Consider the following 17,498-nt stretch of genomic DNA (forward strand, 5'->3'; position numbering starts at 1 on the left):
CTACTCTCCATCATCAGCAAAGTGATGGAAAGAGTCATCAGCAGTGCTATCAAGCGACACTTACTCAGCAATAACCTGCTCACGGAGGAAGGCAGCATTTGACTGAGTATGGCATTAAGGAGCCCTATCTAAATTGGTGTCAATGGGAATCAGGGAGAAAACACTCTGCTGGTTGGAGTCATATATGGCACAAAGAAAGGTGTTGTGGTGGTTGGAAGTCAATCATCTCAGCTCCAGGATATCACTGCAGGAATTCCTCAGGGTAGTGTCCTAGGCCCAAACATCTTCAGCTGCTTCATCGATGACCTCCCTTCCATCATAAGGTCAGAAATGGGAATGGCTGCGGATGATTGCCTAATGTTCAGTACCATTCCAGGTTTGGGCTGATGTGGAAAGTTGCATTCATGTCACATAAGTGCCAGGCAATGACCATCTCCTAACCATCACCCCTTGACATGCAATGACATTACCATCGCTGAATCCCCACAATCAATATCCTGGAGGTTACCACTGATCAGAAACTGAACTGGATTAGCCACATTAATATTGGCAATGTGGAAAATTACCCATTAATTTATTAATGTGGCTACAAGGGCAAGCCAAAGGCAAGGAATCCTACGGCGAGCAACTCACTTCCTGACCTCCAAAGCCTGTCCACCATGTACAAGGCACAAGTAAGGAGTGTGCTGGAATACTCTCCACTTGCCTGCATGAGTGCAGCTCCAACAACACTCAAGAAGCGCAACATCATCCAGGACAAAGCAGCCCACTTGATTGTTCCCCCTTCCACGAACATTCAAACCCTCCACCACCGCCGAACAGTGGCAGCCATGTGTACCATCTACCAAGTGCACTGTAAGAACTCAACAAGGTTCCTTAGACAGCATCTTCCAAACCCACGACCATTACCACCAACAAGTACATGAGTAGCAGATACCTGGGAACCCCACCCCTCCAAATCACTCACCATCCTGACTTAGAAATATATCGCCGTTCCTTCACTGGCTGGGGCAACATACTGGAACTCTCTCCCTAACAGCACAGTGGGTGTACCTATACCTCAAGTACTGCAGCAGTTCAAGAAGGAATTCACCACCACCTTCTGAAGGGCAACTAGCGATGTGCAATAAATGCTGGCCTAACCAGCGATGCCCACACAAATTATTTTTTTAAACGTTTTTGGGAAGTGCCAAAACAAGCTTAAGAAAGTTTTCTCAAAAAATTAATATTTTTAAAAATCCAATTAGCATTTTAAAAGAAAACCTTATCTATTAACCATTTTTATATTGTCTACATCAAGCTAACGCCCAAGCTAACACCCAACATCAGCCAAGAGGCTGGTTTAGCTCAGTTGGCTGGGTACCTGGTTTGTGATGCAGAATAAGGCCAACAGCATGGGTTCAATTCCTGTGCTGGTGTATTCTGGGGCTGGTTTAGCACAGGGCTAAATCGCTGGCTTTGAAAGCAGACCAAGGCAGGCCAGCAGCAAAGTTCAATTCCCGTACCAGCCTCCCCGAACAGGCGCCGGAATGTGGCGACGAGGGGCTTTTCACAATAACTTGATTTGAAGCCTACTTGTGACAATAAGCGATTTTCATTTAATTCATTCATTTCATTTCATTTCACATAGCATTGCTGAAGACATCGTTGGAATTTTATAGAAAATCACACTGACCCTTATCTGCCACTTGTAATGATATATGCGGGATCTATTTTGACAACTTGAAATTGCAGACCTTTGGGAAGTTTGCAAATATTTAAATAGCGTAATGTGCTATATGGATATCACTTCTAATGCAGTAACTTGCACTTTTGAGATATCTGTAGTTAGTCAAATAATCCAAAGAACTTCACTGGGGGCATTACCAAGGGAATGATTCAAGAAGCAGGTTTTAAGACCGGCACTACAGATATCAAAATATGTCATTATGCCTTCCAGTCAGTGTACTTCTTACCTATTATGCAGACCAATTTAACCTCTTTTGTTTTCAAATGAACTTTAAAAGGTACATATAGTTGGTAATTTTGAGCTTGCACTAGTTGTGCACGGGATTGACGACAGGAATCGTGATTATTTCCAGAGAGTTCATGGGCGGGATTCTCTGACCCCCTGCCAGGTCGGAGAATCGCCGGGGGGGGCAGCGTGAATCCGCCCCGCCACTCTGATGCCGGCTGCCGAATTCTCTGGCGCCGTTTTTTTGGCGGAGCGGGGATCGCGCATGCCCGTTGGGGGCCGTTGGCAGTGGCTCCCCCGGCGATTCTCCGGTCCCCGATGGGCCGAGCGGCCGCCTGTTTTCGGCCAGTCCCGCCGGATTAGACCAGGTCTGTACCGGCTCTGAAGTCGGCCTGCGGGGTCCTCGGGGAGGGCGCGGGGGGATCCGGCCCCGGGGGGGGGGGGTCGGGGAGGGGGGGGCACGGTGGCCTGGCCCACGATCGGGGCCCTTCGATCTGCGGGCGGGCCTGTGCCGTGGGGGTACTCTTTCCCTCCGCGCTGGCCTGTGTAAAGCACCACCATGGCCGCCGCGGAGAAGAAACCTCCTGCGCATGCGCAGAAATCTCTCCAGCGGTTCTGGGAACACGCTGGCACTCCTGCGCATGCGCCAACTCGCGCCGGCCGGCAGAGGCCCTTCGGTGCCGGTTGGCGCGTTGCCAACCATTCCAGCGCCGGCCGAGCCCCAGAAGGTGAGTTTTGACCGGCTGTCCACAAGGAAGGTGGTGCGCCAATTGAGGTGGGCAGGTGGAGCGGTTTACGAATATGGAGAGAAGGCAGGGTGCATGTTGGCAGGTCAGCTTCGGAGGGAGGCAGAGGCGAGGAAAATTGTTCAAGTGCGGGATAGGGCAGGGAAATTGGTGGTGGCTCCGGATCAGATTAATAGGGTGTTTAAGGAGTTTTACTAGAGATTGTATAGGTTGGAGCCACCTGAGGGGGATTGGGAGATGCAGGAATTCCTGGATGGTTTGGAATACCCGAAGTTGGGGGAGGGGGATAGGGAAATATTGGATGGGGTGATAGCAGAGCAGGAGATAAAAGATGCGATTGGGAAGATGCAGTCGGGAAAGGGAGCAGGGCCAGATGGGTTTCCGGTGGAGTATTAAAACAAATTTAAAGATAAGTTGGCGCCGCTGATGGTGGGGATGTTGCCACAGACTTTGGGGCAGGCATGATCTCCCTGTTGCTCAAGAAGGATAAGGGTCCGACAGAATGTGGGTCGTATAGGCCCGTATCACATTTGAATGTGTATGCAAAGGTGTTGGCGGGTTGGTTGGAGGAGTGTCTCCCGAAGGTGATGGGTGAAGATCAGATGGGGTTTGTGAAGGCGAGGCAGCTCTTTTCGAACATTAGGAGGGTACTGAATGTGGTTATGGGACCGGCGGAGGGAAGGGAGACAGAGGTGTGTGTGGCATTGAACGCCAAGCAAGCGTTTGACCGAGTAGAGTGAGGGTATTTGATGGCAATTATGGAGTAGTTTGGGATTGGGTCACAATTTGTAGATTGGGTAAGGCTGCTGTATAGGGAGTCAAGGGAGAGTGTCCGCATGAATAACATGATTTTGGGATATTTTGCTCTAGAGAAAAGTGAATACTTTGTGATGTCTCAGCCAGGGGCGGGGGCAGGGGTGGGGGGGCTACTATTCCATAGGGCGGGTACTCACTTTAGATATCTGGGGGTGCAGGTGGCAGGGGATTGGGGAGGGGGCTCCATAAGTATAACATTACTAGTTTGGTGGGGAGGGTGAAAGCAGATCCTACAAGGTAGGATGGTCTCCCTCTGTCGCCGGCAGGTCGGGTACAAGCGGTTAAAATAGATGTGTTGCGGCAGCATGGTGGCACAGTGAGTAGCACTGCTGCCTCACGGCGCCAAGGTCCCAGGTTCGATCCCGGCTCTGGGTCACTGTCCGTGTGGAGTTTGCACATTCTCCCCGTGTTGCGTGGGTTTCGCCCCCACAACCCAAAGATGTGCAGGCTAGCTGGATTGACCATGCTAAATTGCCCCTTAATTGGAACAAATGAATTGGGTAATCTAAATTTATTTTAAAAAAGGGAAAATAACATGAACATGTTGCCGTGATTTTGTTTCTTTTTCATTAGCTGCCGATCTTCCTGACAAAGGCATTATTCAAGGAGGTTGAAAAGAAGATTACCTCGTTTATATGGGGGGAAGGCGGCTAGAATTAGGAAGGTGCTGTTGCAGAGAGGATGGCAGTCAGGGGAGTTGGGTCTTCCAAATTTACTATATTATCACTGGGCGGCGAACTCGGAGAAGGTGAAGAGCTGGATTGGAGGGGGGGACTCCCAGTGGGTGCGAATGGAGGAGAGTCTGTGCAGGGGGTCGGCTGAGGGCGTTGGCAACAGCGCCGCTCCCGATGGCCCCGGGAAATACTCGGAGTGCGGTAGAAGTAGCAAATTGAAAATGTGGAGGCAGTTGCACCAACATTTATGGCTGGAGCGGGGTCAAGGGAAATGTCGATTCAGGTGAATCACAGATTTGAGCCAGGGAAGTGGGATGGGAGTTTTCGGAGATGGCAGGAGAAGGGAGTCAGGGCACTAAAGGATTTGTTTCTGGAGGGCCGGTTTGTGGGACTGAAGGAACTGGAGGCGAAATATGGGTTCGGGCAAGAGGAAATGTTTAGGTATATGCAGGTCGGAGATTTCACAAAGAATATGCAGAGCTTTCCGGTGGTGCTGGCCTCCACACTGTTGGAGGCGGTGCTGACGAAAGGGGAATGGAGAAGGGGGTGGTGTCGGCGATTTATGGGGCGATTCTGGGAGAAGAGAAGGCACCGCTGGAGGGGATTAAGACAAAGTGGGAGGAAGAGTTGGGAGAGGGCATGGAGGAGGGGTTGCGGTGTGAGATGCTCCGGAGGGTGAATGCCTTAACTTTGTGCGCGAGGTTGGGGTTGATACAGCTGAAGGTGGTGTATACCTCACAAAGGCAAGGCTGAGCCTACTCTTTGAGGGGGTAGAGGATGTTCGTGAGCATTGACGGGTGCCTGCAAACAATGTTCATATGTCTTGGTCCTGTCCAAAGCTGGAAGGGTATAGGGGGGAGGTTTTCAGAGTAATTTCAAAGATGGTACATGTGAGGTTTGAGCCAAGTCTTCTGGAGGACATATTCAGGGTATCGTATCGGCCAGAGTTGGAAGCTGGTGAAGAGCCAGATGTTTTAGCCTTGGCCTCGCTGATCGCCCGAAGGCGGGTCCTGTTGGGGTGAAGGTCAGTCTCTCCACCCTGTGCCCTGGCATGGCGGGGGGATCTGTTGAAGTTTTTAACACTCGAGAAGGTGAAGTTGAGTTGAGAGGAAGGATGGAAGTGTTCTACAATTCATGGGCTTTGTGTATTATGCACTTTCAAGAATTGGATGACATCAAACATTAGGAGGTGGGTTGGGGGGGGTTGGGCTGTATGTTGTTGCTGACTATGTATGGGTGATGGATTCCTGATTCTTTTTCTTTGATGTTTTTATTTAAAATGTTGGATGTTGTTTGGGTGTTTCTGGTAGGAAGGGATTGTTGAGCAGGGGTTTGACATTGTTTTTGTTACTGTTGATTGTTTGTTGGTGGGTTTAAATTTGGATGAAAATGTGAAAAAGGAGATCAAAAATATATTTTTTTTAACTTTTGCAATCATACAAGAAATTTGTGTAACTTTCACCCTCTTGTGCTGTCACTGAAATGCTCCAATCAAAACTGCCAGCGCTGTAGTTTTAGCAAATACATTTCACTGGTGCAGTAGATTCTGAATAGACCCACAGCAGAATTCACTCTATCCTTCTTCTCTACACTGTCAGAAAGCAAAATTTATCTGCAGCATTAACATTTACAGAAAGAAATGCTTTGAAGATAGAAATAGAAAATGAGGAGATAAAAAGAAAAATATAAAGAAAAATAAGAAATTAAGCAACAGAAGAGAAAATACAGAACGAGTAAGGGAAGGAAAGATAATAGGATGAGAGAAAAGATGAAACAAAAGTATTGTAGTTTTTGACATGGAAAAATATAGCTTTCACTCTATTTTGCCAACAATTGAAAATAAAGGCCATCAATTTGACTTCATATTCACATTATGTGAGGTTGAGAAAGGCAAGGATCCACGTGTGCTTTCAAACACAAGCAAAACTTGACTCCCACCACAATGTGATTTCTGATGATCCCCACAATGTGATTTTTAATATAACAAATTTACCTATTCAATTACTGAAACATCAGGACACCAACGTTTGTTTTAATCTTAAAGCCATATTTTTATCAGCAGGAGATGCAAATAACCTTTCAATTAAATGAAGAATATCAATGGTTCTGAATATTCTATGATAAATGATGACATTTTAACAGAGTGAGGATATAGAATTAGCAGTATTGCTGTTGTGTAGGATGAACACTGACACAGACAGGTTGAGCTAAGCTTATTTCCATGCTGTAGTTCCTTTTTTTTCAAAATCCTAATGACAATCAATAGTTCTTGAGAAAGTCACTACTTGAAATTGTAAAATTCAACAAATAACAAATCCATTGGTCTACTATGTTAACCAAATAAATTGAAGGTGAAATTAAAACTTCAACCTTTTCCAAATTGTAAGCTGAACTTTCTTAGTTACATGACAAGCATCTTTCTAGAAATATGAAGTCATATGGTCATAAAAAATTACAGCAATTGCAAGACTACAAGAAAGTATTATCCAAAAATTCTTACCTAATTTCAAAGATAAAACTTACTTGTGCATTCCACCTTCTGTGTTCCCCATCAAGCTGGCCTATCAGTTTTTCAGCTGCCTCTATAGTCTCCTGAGCTTTATTTACTTCTGCTTCCAGTTTAGCAGCTTCAGTTGTCCTGATCTGGAATCTATTTAAAATGGTGAAATTATTTCAGACTAAATTATAAATTTAATAAATATTTAGAAATGCATTGAATAATCAAGGACAGCCAGCGACAAAAAAATCATCAATTTAAAATGATTGCCGAAAGAGTCAGGGAATGGATCAGAAGTTTACTTACACAGAAGGTTGTTTGCAGTATGGAATACTTTGCTATTGGGAATAGTTGAAGGAAAAATCATTGCTTCTTTTAAGGTAACTTAGGTAAATATTTGAAGTTGGGGAATCTACAAGTTTATGGGGCAAGAGTGAGGCTGTTGTGTTAGTTTTAGATTGTTCCAACAAAGAGGTGTATAGGCATGATGGCAAATATGGCCTTCTCCTGTATTCTGTATGATCTGAGTTAATATTAAGATGTATAATTTTGCATTCTTTATTCTGGAAAAATGTGTTCAGGTAAATGTTTACTTTTCTTTAAGTTCAGCCACTTTCCGTCCCACACTGCAGAGCTTGGTTTCCAGATTCTGTTTTCTTTCTTCAGTTTTATTTAAGTTTCTGGTCAGGAAGAAAACAAAAAGCTGAAGACATACATGCTAAAAATGACTTGGGAATGAGAAACACACATCAAATATCATTAAATAGAACAATACATCAATCTATCACTAGGTCATCCAAATGACAAGAAAAAGGTTTCAATGTGAACTATTATAAAGAACTATTTGCGTTATAACAACAGTATAATTGAAATATAGCATAATTCCTGAGTAGTTTAAATGTAATTGCACCCATCTCCATGCCCTTTCCACATGGTCAGCCTGTCAGCCTGTCTTTATCTCAGCAACATTATAGTACATTATAGAATGTGTCATAATCGAAATGGAGGATTAAAGCCACAACAAGTGGTCTAATTAGTAGGTTTGCGGACGACACAAAGGTTGGTGGAATTGCAGATAGCAAAGAGGACTGTCAGAGGATACAGCAGGATATAGATTGGTTGGGGACTTGGGCGGAGAGATGGCAGATGGAATTTAATCCGGAAAATGTGAGGTAATGCATGAAGGAAATACACAATAAATGGCAGAACACTTGAGGGTATTGACAGACAAAGGGATCTGGGTTTATAGGTCCATAAGTCACTGAAAGTGGCAAAGCAGGTCGAGAAGGTAGTCAAGAAGGGATATGGCATGCTTGCCTTCATCGGGCAGTAAGAAGTCTTACAACTCCAGGATAAAGTCACTAGCTTTTGGAGCGTAGCTGCTTCATCAGGTGAGTGCAAACCTGTTGGACTTTAAACTGGTGTTGTAAGACTTCTTACTGTGCCCACCCCAGTCCAACGCCGGCATCTCCACATCATGCCTTAAATCGGCCAGGGCATTGAGTATAAAAATTGGCAAGTTATGCGGCAGCTGTATAAAAACTTAGTTAGGCCACACTTGGAATATAGTGTTCAATTCTGGTTGTCACATTACCAGAAGGATGGTAATCACTGGGGCTGGTTTAGCACACTGGGCTAAATAACTGGCTTTTAAAGCAGACCAAGGCAGGCCGGCAGCACGGTTCAATTCCCGTACCAGCCTTCCCGAACAGATGCTGGAATGTGGCGACTAGGGGCTTTTCACAGAAACTTCATTTGAAGCATACTTGTGACAATAAGCAATTTTCATTTTCATTTCATGTGAAGACTTTGGAAAGCATAAGATGCACTGCAGCATCTCCATTACCTCTGGTCTCCATCATGAGAGGGGAATTTGTTCATTGTCACAGGGTTAATATTCTTAAATACCCTACCTAACACTACAATGGGAGTACTATCATCAGAAGAACTGCAATGGTTTAAGGGAAATGCCTTGATCATTTTCGCAAGGTAAATTAGATTAAATAATTCGGAATGAAAAGTAAATGCTGCTTTTGTCAACCTCATCCAAATACCAGAACAATTAAAGGAAAACCTCCACAACAATTAAATAAAGGTTCAGTCCAGGCAGAACTTGCAACTGTATGTAATTAGAATAATTGGGCGCGATCTAGCGACTCTGTTCGTCACAGGCGCAAATCCTGTTAAGGCCGCTAAATCTCGCGAGAGGGTCAAAATGGGATTTGCGCCGGCGAGATGTTGGTTTGAGATTTTCCCCGCTCCCGCGCCAGAATGGGCATAAAGCTGGTTTCCAAGAATTTAAATACACTTTAATATCAGTATCAATAACTCCCTGCTGATACATCAGTGAAAGAGGGGCTTGGGCTTGCAAACCCCAAGTGCAAACACACTCTGTGAATGGCCATTATGTATTTTAACCTTCAACATGGGTTGCTGAATCTGTAGCCTTGTACAGACACATGGGAACTGTATGCAAGTTCTATTTCTATATTTCCCCATGTATTGAAAAGGTATTTCAGCTGAGTTGTCACATATTCCAAACATTTTTCTATTCCATCCATGATCCAAATGAATCCAGCATTTCTGAGGCACTTGGATTCTAATTTGAAACTGAGTTATTTGGGGTCATAGTTTTTTCTTGAGGTGTTAGCACAGTTGCTTCACAGCTCCAGGGTCCCAGGTCTGATTCCAGCTTGGGTCACTGGCTGTGCGGAGTCTGCACATTCTCCCCGTGACTGCGTGGGTTTTCTCTGGGTTATCCAGTTTCCTCCCACAGTCCAAAGATGTGCAGGTTAGGTGCATTGGCCATGATAAATTACCTTAGTGTCCAAAAGGGTTGGGTGGGGTTACAGGGTTGCAGGGATAGGGTGGAGATATGCACTTGGGTGGGGTGTTCTTTCCGGGGGCTGGTGCAGACTCGATGAGCCGAATGGCCCCCTTCTGCACTGTAAATTCTATTATTCTATGGTTCGATCCCGGCCCCAGGTCACTGTCCATGTGGACTTTGCATATTCTCCCCGTATTTGCTGGGTCTCACCCCTACAGCCCAAAGATGTGCAGGCTTGGTGGATTGGCCATGCTAAATTGCCACTTAATTGGGAAAATAAAATTGGGTACTCTAAATTTATTTTCAAAAATTATTTTTTTCTTGAGGACTCCATTATGTTTCTAAATTATATGGGTATGGAGAATGATATTTGGAGTCACTTCATTACCTTATCATTCTTTCATTCAAATGTTAAGAGAAATATATTTATAAAAAGTTCCCAGGGCACTGAAAGTATGCCATTTGCTGTGCCTGGCATTTTTAAAGTTGTCAGCTTAACCATTTACAGTTAAGAAAAGTGTGTATGCAGCATATGGAATTGTCCAGTGGTGTACTAAAATAATTTTTTGCCACGTATTTTGAAATGTGCTGCAACAAAATGATAAGGAAATTATGTTTTATGAACATTGGCCTGGAATTTGCCGTCAGCGAGAAGGCAACAATATTCACCATTGACATCAAAGAAAGCTTCCCACAAAGATATGGAAATCTCCATGGGACGGACTTTCCTTTTTTCCAGTGGCAGTTTAGATTTGATGTCAAGTCAAGGAGATCACTGGTAGCAGTAATGTCAGCAAGGAGAGTAAGCAGCAAAACACAATGAGGCATTTACACAGATGCAAAACCAGGAAGATAAAAGCATCAAAATTCCTTTACATTAATTTGAAATTTCAGTTTGGAAAATAAATGATTTATGATTGGATTAAGACAGAAGCTAAAATCAAGTTATACAATTGATGTGACCATCAATTCACTCTGAGACCCGAGTTGAAGTAAACTATGGCTTTAATCGGCTTACAATTGAGCCTACCTACGACTGTGCTGAACTGAGGGCAGACTCGCAGGACCGCAGCACTTATACTTCCTGAAGGGGGCGGAGCCAAGGGCAGAGCCCTATACATGCTCCCCATCTCCCCCTGTGGGCAGAGCCGCGCAACGGCTCACAGATGGAGCCCACAGGGACACAGTAATGTACAGTGTGAATTATAGTGGTTACACATTCACCACAACAACTTTTTTCAATTAAAAAATGTGGATGGGTTTGTCATAATGGGAAAATGTCACATTCCACAAGTATAAAATTTGTGTTTCAGCGCTAGTGAGGTTGCTTAACAGTAAATGTGAAGTCAATATCTTATTAAATGCCCAGTTACACCTCATTCAACAAGGTGCAACTTTTTCAAGAGCTGTTGCCAAAGAAACATAGCGTGCAATTTATCGGCTGCATCCCACTGGAAACGCGACGGGATTCGTGACGTGCCTGCAGATCCAATGGAAGGCCTCTTCCAGGTTCCGGAAGATTGTTACGTCTCACGAGATCTAATGAGATCTTGCAAGACATTGTGATCTGGATCCCACCCACAATTGGCAGAATCCAGACTTGCATAGTTAAGTGAGTTTAAGTGCTCACTTAACCGTGCCGATGCCAGATCTAACTGGCACCCAGGATCTATCAGCCTCGCCAAGGGGACTCCAGTCGGGCGCCGTTTAGCGCAGTTTCCCACAACATGGACCAGATGGAAAGGCACATGGGGAGATGGGGACTCCCACTCAATCGGAGGCCCCTGGATAGTTGGCCTCTGGGCAGGGCGGTCCCCTGGCCTGCTGATGCCACCCGGGATCCATGGCACTGTCAGTCTGCCACCCTGCCAGTGCCACTCAGGTGCCAGCCTGACAGTGTCAGGGTTCCCAGGTGGCCCTGCCAGAGTGTTAGGCTGGCAGTGCCAAGGTGCTGAGGTGGCATTTTACCCACGACGGGTATCTGACCTGGGAGGGGGTGCCCTGTCCATATGACGTGGGGTGTGAGAGTTCAAAGATTCCCCGAACAGGTGAGTTGGGACGTTGGGGGGTTACAGGGGCCTAAGAGAATGGGGTACCATCTCTTCCCGCACTGATGAGCGGAGCTCCTCAATGCAGGAAACGCGGCTGACTGTGGCCTCAGCAGGGTGTTTCCCACTGAGACTCAAGAAAAAACCCAGAGTGCCATGAGAGAGCAGGGTCACTCTCAGCGCTGGTAGCATTGGGAAAGACCCCACTGACTCCACCCATAACGGACTGTTTTTTTATCGTTAGATCACGCCCATAGAATCCCTGCAGTCCAGAAGGAGGCCATTTGGCCTATCAGGTCTGCACTTACGCCCCGAAAGAGACAGCAACAGGGAACGATAGGCTTCCTCTGCTCCCAAGTAATTCAAAGGATGCAAATGTTGAACATACTCCTTTAGTTTTCAGAGAACAGGTGCATATAAATGTTTGCCGTGGCCAATCAGAGTGAAATTGCTAACCAATAGCATCCATTTTCCTCCCGTGACATAAACTGTTATTCTTGAATTACTCACTCAACTAATGCAGCCTGTTCTTTTTCCAGAGGTTGTATCTTCTCCAGTACATATGAGTATTTCACATTAGCTCGGACCCATGCAGCCAATGGAGCAGCTGCAGCACTGGCACGTTTGGCATTCTGTAAATTAATTATTGATAACAGATTTATCAAATTTCACACACAATACAAACAAAAGATAATTTGAGTCCAAGATTAATACAACTGCAGGAGATTCCAACAAATACCTAAAACCTTCATGGTTTGTTCTGTCGCCAAGAAAATTGAATGAGCAAACAACATTGACTGCATTTTTTATTTCTCAACTGTCATTCATTTAATTATTACTAATAAACTGTCATAAACCAATTTCCTATTAATTATACCTTTGGGTCAAATGAAGCACTGTTTTTCTGTAAGAGTCCTTCTACACTCTCTCGTATTTCTCTGCTGATATTCCAGGCATCAAATGTTGCAATCTCTTCTCTCACTCCCCGTTTTGCCAAGAAACTGATGAACAAAATCGAAATCACACATTGAACGCCATGTCTTTTTTGAATCAGTCATTGACAACACATTGAATAATATAGGAATATATTTTGTAAATTATATTTTAATTTATATATTTTTCTTTGCTGAGGAAGCAATTTGTATCAAGTATTTTTTTAAGTACACTGCAAATGTATATTTAACAATTTGTTTATACCAGTGCTTTTCAAACCTTTCTGTGTGAAGGACCTCTTGCAAAAATGACATACACCTGGTAACCCTGTAAATTCTGAGAAACACCTTTACGACTCTTGCAAATACTGAGACCCTAAAAAGTCCCTTGTCCTGATTTAGAAAATGTCTTTTTGATACAATACGGAAATAAAACAAATTCATCTTTCAGGCTTCAGCTCGTGAATCAACAAATAAGTCAAATACAAAAATCGGATGATAACATGATTCTTCATAGTCCTGGGATCCAAGTATAAAAAGCTACACAAAATCAAATTCCCTACAAACCTAAATTAGAATATATTGTCATGCAAGAGTCTGGGACATTTTCAAATTGGAGTCAGCTTTAAATATATATATAATGGCATCAGAATCATCTTGTTTAGATGATGTTAATTTATTCAATTATAATAGACACAATAAAGCAGGTTTTGTGCTATTTACTCTTACACTTTAAATTCACGGTGAGGAACATCTTCAGTTAGAACAAATACTTCAATGAATATGTTTGTAAATAATGGTCATAATAACTTAGTGAACAAACATACTGCCAGTGTAATATTTTACCAGCTATAATTTTTGTGTGTGACAGTGGATTGTTTCCAAATTGAGAATGTTACAATTGGATTCACCATCCCAGACTATCAGGGTCATTAACAAGGGGCGCGATTCTCCGCTCCCCAGGCCGGGTGGGAGTATCGCGGGAGGGCCGCTCTGGCACCCCCCGCGATTCTCCCACCACCACCCCCCCCCCCCCCCCCCCAAAATGGCGTGTCGCGTTTTGCGACACGCCGCTCGGAGAATCTCCGGCCCGGATGGGCAGAGCGGCCTGACGTTCCCGACCTGTTCACGCCGGCAGCAACCATCGCATGAAAGGTAAGTTTGGGGCCTGTGGTGGGCGGAGAGGGGATCGAGCATCACGGCCGTGCTCGGGAGGGGACTGGCCCGCGATCGGTGCCCAACGAAAGAGACGCACTCTTTCCCTTCCGCCGCCCCGCAAGTTCAAGCCACCATGTCTTGCGGGGCAGCAGAGGGGAAGACGGCAACCGCGCATGCGCGGCTGATGTCATTTGGCGCCGCCGGCCGCGTCATTATCGTCATTATCGAGTTCCCCGCAACTCCGGGGGGGGGGGGAATAGGGGGAGAGGAGCGGCCTCTGACGCCGTCGCAAAACACTCCGGGCTTCACGCCGGCGTCGGCCGTTGCGGACAATCGCGCCCAAGGAATCCCCAAAGGCTAGCTGGTGTACTCCCTGGGGACCACCTTTGGCAGTAAAGGACTGGGATAGAGAGAAAAGTGGAGGAAAGGGGAAACAATAATAAGTATACAGAAAATCAAACAAACAGTAGGTTTTTTTTTCCATTTTTAACAAAGGATAAATGTTAATGAATAATAGACAATAAAGCTATCCTTAAATTACATTAAAGTCTTGATTTATAGACACCATGAGAAGAGTTGTTGGAATTGAGAATGATACACTTTTGTTGCAAGAAGATGAAACCATGTTACTTTAGCAAAGCAAGATACTGGGACTTTTAGACATTATCTAATTTAGTATGTTATCTAGCATGATACTACCATAGGATGAAAAATGGAGATTTTTTCTCCTTCAAAACGCCCCTCAATTTCACAAATTATATACATGTACAAAAATTAAACATCTAAATCATCATTATATGCCATTATTCCTCACTTTGTTAATTGCTGCATTTGTTCTGTAAATTATACAACCTTCTGATCTGTTCAACACAATATGGACTACAATCTCATAAATTCTCACCTTTTCATGCTGACCCATGAAGTATCAAAAATACCCATCAATCGTAACACTCCCTCCAAAATATCTCTGATTACATCAGGTGGCATTCGCAATGACCGGATTTCTGAAAGTGATTCTGGCTTTATATTTCCTACTGCTCGTTTGGCTTCATCAACATGAGGCTGAAAGGGGAAAAAATGGAAATGTTGCCGTTGTCTTGTGCCAAGAGCTCAATGAGAACATGTAACATTTTCGATTCAGAGGCAAGCAACTCAAAAGTTCTATTGGGTTTGTTAGTGTTTTTTTTTTAACTGAGGCAGGGAATTAGCATCCCACTTTCGGGCTTCCTATACGTGACTGTTGCCTACAATAGCATCACATAATTATTGGCTGGTTACAGCTTAAAGCATAGGCTTTACAGTCTGAACCCATTCAGAATGGAGTCTTCCTTTTCATGGGGTCCCGGGTGGGATCTCCCTGTTCATGGAGTTCCCGGGGGAAGTCCCTTTAGTTAGGGAGTCTCTATGGGGAGTTCCTACTAGTTTGGGTTTTCCTGTGGGGAGGGGGGTCCCTTCAGTTACGAGTCCCAGGAAGTCCCTTATTAGGGAGTCTCTGAGGGGGGGTTCCTTCAGTTAGAGGGTCACGGGGGAGAACTCCCCATTCATGGTTTCCGGGGGTGGGGGGGGGGGGTTCCCTATTCATGGACCTGACAGGGGGTTCTCCCTATTGATGGAGTCCCAGGAGGGGGTTTCCTTTAGTAAGGGGGTCTCTGGGGAAGGTTACGCTAGTTATGGGGTCCCTGTGGGGAGTTCAATCAGTTAGGGAATCCAGGGGAGGTCCCTTTAGTTGATCATTCTGTGGGTCCCTGTGGGGATTCCTTGTTAGAGGGTCCCTGGGGTGGTCTCCTTACTCATAGGGTCTCTGGGAGGAGGGTGGAGGGATCTCCCTATTCATCAGTCCCTGGGAGTGTCTCCCCATTCATGAGGTCCCGGGGGGGGTCTCACCATTAGCGGGTCCCTGGGTGAGGGGGGCGGGGTCTGGTAGAGGAGGGGTGGGAAGGTAATGTATTGTGTGGAGGGGAGGGGAGGGTGACCCTCAGATGGACTCTGTGGCCAACTCCCCTAAGGGTCACCCCCTTGGCCCTATGCGAGGTCAACCACGCCAGGGCCAAATTGGTCGAGACCACAAGTGATCCACGCTCATGGGATTCCCTGCCCCGGGAACCAGGGAATCACGGAGGGCCGGAGCATAGGGTTTCCGGGCCCACTAAATGGTCGCAAATGGATCATTAAGACCCATTTGCATTCATTTTACATATTTAAGCTGGCGTGCGGTCGTGGATCTCGATTCCAGTGCCAGTGGGAGGGGTTGAAGCATCGTGTTCGGATCGGTGCCCGCCAATGCCGGTCCCATAATTTTCTGCCGCATCATGGACACCAACCGGCATCAGGCAATGGAGAATTGAGCCCATAGTCACCCAAATGGAGAATTCTGGCCAATAGATCCACTGTCAAACAGAGGTTTCCTGCATTATGTCAAGCATGCTTGAGTTAAAGGCCAGAGTCTTGCCAGCTGCTTAACAAACTAGCACTTTTTCTAATTTTAATCTGCCACACGCAGCAGCACCTTAATCCAGGAAGGTTAAAACTCCACATTTTGTGTGTTCAATTATTAAACAGTATTGAATTAGCTAACGTAAATGAGAATGGCAATGGCCCAAATGGGGCCAGTTTCTACAATTGGGCCCAGTTTCTGATAAAATAAAGCTTGCTTTCTTCTCCTGATGTCTATGGAGTAATCATTGCTGCAAAGTTCACGTATAGATTTTGGGTTGATAGATTGAATGAGCAGCAGCACAAAAATTGTGTGTAAATAGCAGATATTGAATAGAATTAAGTTAAAAATCCTGAACCATTTTAACATTTTTGCAGGGGATATCTGTTCTATACTATTTTCAAAATTAATTCTGAGAAAATGAAGCTCTTAAGTTGACAAGTATATTGAAACTGGTTGAGTTTATTTTGAGTTACACAACTGTGTTGCCTTTTGATATTTCTTGCTTTATAATTCCTTTTAAACGTTTTGATAGCAAACTCTTAATTTTCTGGAAATAGTAATACAGCAAATAGCAATACCTGAACTTGCTTAAGCTCATTGTCAATTACACTTTTACGTTTTTCAATCTTCACCACCTCCTCGGCTATCTTCTGTTTGATCTGTTCCATTTCAGTTTTCTGCTCACTCGCGTTCTGCCAAGAAATACAAATATTCAATTTTTGCATTAGCGTTAGTCATCATTCCTAAAGTAACTTGGAAATAAAAAGTAACACAGAAACTAAAAGTATCAAAGTGACGAGCAGTGCCAAATACATTACACAAGAACCACAACAATACTAATTCCTACCCAGCTCAAATAAGTCATCATGAAATAAATGTAAACTACTGCTGATGTTAGAAAACTGGAAATAAAAACAGAAGTTTGCCAGAAAAGCTCAGCAAGTCTGACAGCATCTGAGGAGAGAGAAACAGAGTTAACTTTTAGAGTCAAATGTGACACTTCTTCAAATAAGTCACATTTGGATTTCCAAACTTGCAGAAATTTTCTAAATCAGTAATTTCAAAACTTCCATTTTGTCTTTATTTTTAACATTTTCCTCATCTGTCACTCTTCCATCTCATGTAAAAAATGTTGCTCTTATGACACATGAGGAAGGCAGCCTTCCTGAAAACATATCATCACTTGATATATTCCTGGGAAACATCATCTTAGAGGCTGGCAGTCAGATGGTAAGTCACTGAGCATGTATACAAACCTAGCATGGATGGATAGGAAGGCACAGGAGACAGCTAAGCTCAGAGTAAAAATTAGATTCTAGCACTGCTGCAGGTATTTGATATGTTGATTTCAAGAGCCCAGACGAGCAAAGAAATGCCTGCCAGCATAATGGGTGATACCACGGTGGAGT

At 44.5% G+C, this 17,498-nt stretch overlaps 1 protein-coding gene across 2 annotated transcripts in view; it reads right to left on the bottom strand.

Moving 5' to 3' along the window:
• LOC119977114 (cytoplasmic dynein 2 heavy chain 1) overlaps positions 1–17,498 on the bottom strand; it is a 734,352-nt gene that overhangs the window by 396,535 nt on the left and 320,319 nt on the right. For both annotated transcript variants that reach the window (XM_038817726.1, XM_038817724.1), the window contains exons 56-61: positions 16,668–16,781; positions 14,554–14,714; positions 12,440–12,563; positions 12,073–12,194; positions 7,281–7,367; positions 6,714–6,840 (exon numbers count right to left, since the gene is read on the bottom strand). In XM_038817726.1, the coding sequence (XP_038673654.1) occupies positions 6,714–6,840; positions 7,281–7,367; positions 12,073–12,194; positions 12,440–12,563; positions 14,554–14,714; positions 16,668–16,781 (735 nt within the window). The remainder of the gene's footprint in view (positions 1–6,713; positions 6,841–7,280; positions 7,368–12,072; positions 12,195–12,439; positions 12,564–14,553; positions 14,715–16,667; positions 16,782–17,498) is intronic.

This window comes from Scyliorhinus canicula, chromosome 14 (genome assembly GCF_902713615.1).
Source record: "Scyliorhinus canicula chromosome 14, sScyCan1.1, whole genome shotgun sequence".
Classification (NCBI taxonomy): domain Eukaryota; kingdom Metazoa; phylum Chordata; class Chondrichthyes; order Carcharhiniformes; family Scyliorhinidae; genus Scyliorhinus; species Scyliorhinus canicula.